The 3,836-nt window shown below is 53.5% G+C and overlaps 1 protein-coding gene across 1 annotated transcript; it reads right to left on the bottom strand.

Annotated features, from left to right (window-relative positions):
* Positions 1–111: 111 nt before the first annotated feature.
* Positions 112–1,942, bottom strand: EAH_00052360 (hypothetical protein, conserved; the record flags this gene model as incomplete). The annotated part of the gene is made up of 2 exons (XM_013391161.1): positions 112–372; positions 542–1,942. The coding sequence occupies 2 exons, from the start codon at positions 1,940–1,942 to the stop codon at positions 112–114; spliced, it is 1,662 nt and encodes a 553-aa protein (XP_013246615.1).
* Between the last annotated feature and the right edge of the window lie 1,894 nt (positions 1,943–3,836).

Raw genomic sequence — 3,836 nt, 5'->3', positions numbered from 1 at the left:
AGAGAAGCTTTAGGATACAGTGTAGAAGACATACGGAGACACATACGGAGACGCATAAATGACACACAAGGAGACACATGTAACAGCATTTCCGCGAACGGAGACAGTTCCCTATACTGAAGCACTTGCCTCTCTCTCGCTGCTAAGCAGCCGCAGCTGCTGCTGCAGCAACATAAGCTGCTGCTGCTGCTCCTTAGCACTGTCTGCTGCCTCCTGTGTCTCTCGACCTGCTCCGTCAGGAGAGGACCCTGAGGGGCCCCCTTCAGCGAGGGGCTCTCCAACAGTGAGGGCCCCCTGAGGGAGAAGTTGCTGCTGGCTGAGCCCTTGTAAATGAATTTCTCTGTAGAGACACCCGACGAAGTTGTGCGTGGCCTGAAGAAACAAAACAGCAACTGTCTCCTTTGCCCTCAAGAAAGACAAAAAAGAAAAGGTTAGTGCACCTACCAACAGCAGCAGCAGAAGCAGCAGCAGCAGTTCCCGCGCAGCAACTGCAGCACCAGCAGCAAATCTCGTGCTGCAGTAGCAGCAGCAGCAAACCCACCTGTTGCTCAGCCGCAGCAAGCCGGGTCTGCAGCTCTATAAGATACGCCCTTAGGGCCCGCCGTCCCTGGGGTGTCTCCTGCCAGATGCCTTCATCTCTGTCTTCTGCTGTCTCCCTTGAGGATGGAGGTTCGCAGAGGCCTTCTGCTGCTGTTGCAGCAGGCTGCTGTCTAGAAGGAGACACTGGCGATCTGCGGGCCTCGTGGGGAAGATATTGAACCTCCGCCCCCTCAGCAGCAGCAGCAGCAGCAGCAGCGTTCGTGTTAGTAGCAGCAAGTGGCTGCTGAGTCCCTGGTAGCCAGTTGCTGCTGAAGAAGGACCTCTGGGCCTCAAGAGAAGGCTGAAGAGACTCCTTTGTTTCTCTGTCTCCTTCCCTCTTTCTGTCTCCTTGTCTCCTTTGGGAGATGCCGAGACACTGCAGGGCAACTTGGCAGTCAGACAGCTGCTGCTCCCTGTTGTTGTTGTTGTTGCTGCTGCTGCTGCTGGAAGGGGCTTCTCCTGTCCCTTGCAGGCTCCAGGAGGGACACAGGGCAGGAGCAGCAGCAGCAGCAACAACAGTTTTAGGCGCCGCCGTCGCGCCAATAACTGCAGCAGCGACAGCAGCAGCTGTTGATCGACTCGGAGACACTTTATACAGCATAAGGTCCTCTAGAGGGGCCTTGTCTGACCCCTGCTGGTGCTGCTGCTGCAGTTGGTTGCAGGCAGCAAGCACACGGGGGCCCAACAACCCCTGAATTTCACCTGTGATGCTGCTGCCCGCTGCTGCAGCAGAGCGACCTCTGCCTTGCAGCTGCTGCCGTTGCTGCTGCTGCTGCGGCCACTGCTGTTGCTGCTGCCATGAAGAGACAGCGCCTCCACTCCAGGAGACACCTGAGCCTGTGAGGGGCCCCCGAGGTGCAGCAGCATCAGTACCCCTTTTCTGATAGCTGCAAGACACAAGGGGGCCCCCAGGGTAGACTAACGGGGGGTCCTCCTCGTCGTTGCTGTTGAGCTGCTGCTGCAGCAGCATCTTCTGCTGCTGCTGGATGGAATTCACTCGCTCCAGCTGCTCGCGCTGCTGCTGCAGCTGCTGTCTCCTCTGGTGAACCAGCTGCTGCTGCTGCTGCTGCCTTCTATGTTCTGCTGCTATTGCTGCTGCATCGCATGCACAGGCCGCGAGGCTGCAGCAGCAGACGGGGCACTTCCGTAGCCAGGAGGCCCCCGCTGCTGCTGCTGCTGCTGCTGTTGCTGGTGCTACTGATGCTCGTGGAGGTGGTGCTGCTGCTCGTGTTGCTGCTGTTGCTGCTGTTGCTGCATCGGAGGCCCCTGATGTAAGCCTGCTCTGAGCATCATAGGCCTTTAGCCCCAGGGTACAGGAGGGCCCCCAGCTGGCTGGGGGCCCCTGCTGCACTGCTTGATGCATGCCTGCAGCTAAGCAATAACTAAACCCTTTTAATTAATTTACAGAGAGACTTCAACTAATAAATGCAAACAAACAACAAACAAACCCTCAAGAGCACCAGCAGCAGCAGCGAGGCCCAGTGGTCTGTTGCCGCTGCGGCCGGTGGTCCAGCTGCTGCTGCCGTTGTTGCTGCTGCTGTTGCTGCTGCTGCTGCTGCAGCTACTGCTGCACCCAAATGGGTCTCTTTTAAGATTGTGAAGCTTCAAAATGTTTAGGAGGAGACAAACAAAAGAGGTACCCCAGAAGAGAGAGAGGGCTCTGAGGCAGCTGGCGAGGGGACAGGAGACAGCAGAGAGGAGACAGGAGACAGTTGCGGTCTTCTGTCTAAATAACAAAGCAAATAATAATAATAATAAATGAATAAAATATAAATAAACAGCAGATATCAAAGAAAGGCAAAGAAGAACACAGAAGGCACGCGGGGCCTTCTCGACACAAACTACGCGTCGGCCGCTGCTGCTGTTGCTGCTGCTGCTCCTGCTGCTGCTGCTGCGGCTGCTGTTGCTGTCTGTATCGACTTCTATTACTCCTTTATGCGAGAGATAAAGAAATTAATGAAGCTTCAAAGAGACAGAGAAACAGAGAAGGGCCCCCAAGGGCCTCAGTGGTGATGCGCCCCCATAGAGCGAAGCCCAAGGCCCGCCGCACCTCTTACTGTCTCCTTCTGTCTCCTTCTGTCTCTTTCTGTCTCCTTCTATCTCCTTCTGTCCTCTTTTCTGTCTCCTTCTGTCTCCTTCTGTCTCCTTCTGACCCCTCCCGCCCCCCTATCTGTCTCCTTGTCTCTCCCTCTGTCTTATTCTGTCCCCTTTTGTGTCTCCTCCTGTCTCCTTCTGTCTCCTTTTGCGTCTCCTTTTGTCTCCTTCTGTCCTCTTATGTTTCTTCTGTCTCCTTTTGTGTCTCCTCCTGTCTCCTTCTGTCCCCCCTTCGCTCTCTGCTGTGCCTTTTGTCTCCTTTCGCCTCCTTCTGTTCTCTTTTGTCGCTTTTATCTTTTGCTGTCTTCTGTCTCCTTCGGTCGCCTGTCTCCTTTCGTGTCTCCCTCTCTGCTTCTTCTGTCTCTTGTCTGCTGTCCGCTCCCTCTGTCTCCAGCTGTCTCCTTTTGTCTTGTTCTTACATTGTCTGTTTGTTTCCTTTTGTCTCCTCTGTCTCCTTTTGTCTCCTTATATCTTTTCTCGTCTTCTCTGTCTCCTTTTGTCTCCTCATATCTTTTCTTGTCTCCCCCCCTCCCCAGCTGTCTCCTTTCCCTCTCTTGATCTGTCTCCCTCTCTGTCCTTCTGTCTCCTTCTTCTGTCTTGTGTTGTCTCCTTCACTCTCCTTTTTTTTCTGTCTCCTTTTGTCTCCTTTTGTTTCTTTTTGTCTCCTTCTCTCTGTCTCTCTCTGTGTCTCTGTCTGTCTCCTGTCTCCTTCTGTCTTCTCATTAAAATAAGTGTCTCCCCGCGCCCTCTATTGTCTCTCTCTCTATGCATAAACACCTAAACCCTAAACCCCTGAACGGCTCCTAGAACAGTTTCTAAACCCTAAACCCTAAGAAAACCCTTGAACCCTAAACCCTAAACCCTAGAGGAAGACCCCCAAAACTGTAGAACATCTCCTCAACCCTAGAACGGCCCCTAAACCCTAAACCCTTAAACCGCTCTTACCCCATAAACCCTAGAACACCTTATAAACCCTAAACCCTAGCTCTTAGACTCTAAACCCTAAACCAGCTTCTAAACCCTAAAAGCCGCTCCTGGGCCCTAACCCCGAAGCACTCTCCTCTCTGAATGCTAAGCATGCAGCTAAACCCTAAACCCTAAACCCTCAGCTAGTAAACCCTAAACCGCAGGGTAGACTAACAAACGTAAAGACGTCTGTGGAC

This window comes from Eimeria acervulina, genomic scaffold, assembly GCF_000499425.1.
Source record: "Eimeria acervulina Houghton genomic scaffold, Eah_scaff932, whole genome shotgun sequence".
NCBI lineage: Eukaryota > Apicomplexa > Conoidasida > Eucoccidiorida > Eimeriidae > Eimeria > Eimeria acervulina.
The sequence above is the reverse complement of the archived record's forward strand: the minus strand, read 5'-3'. Positions and strand labels throughout refer to the sequence as shown.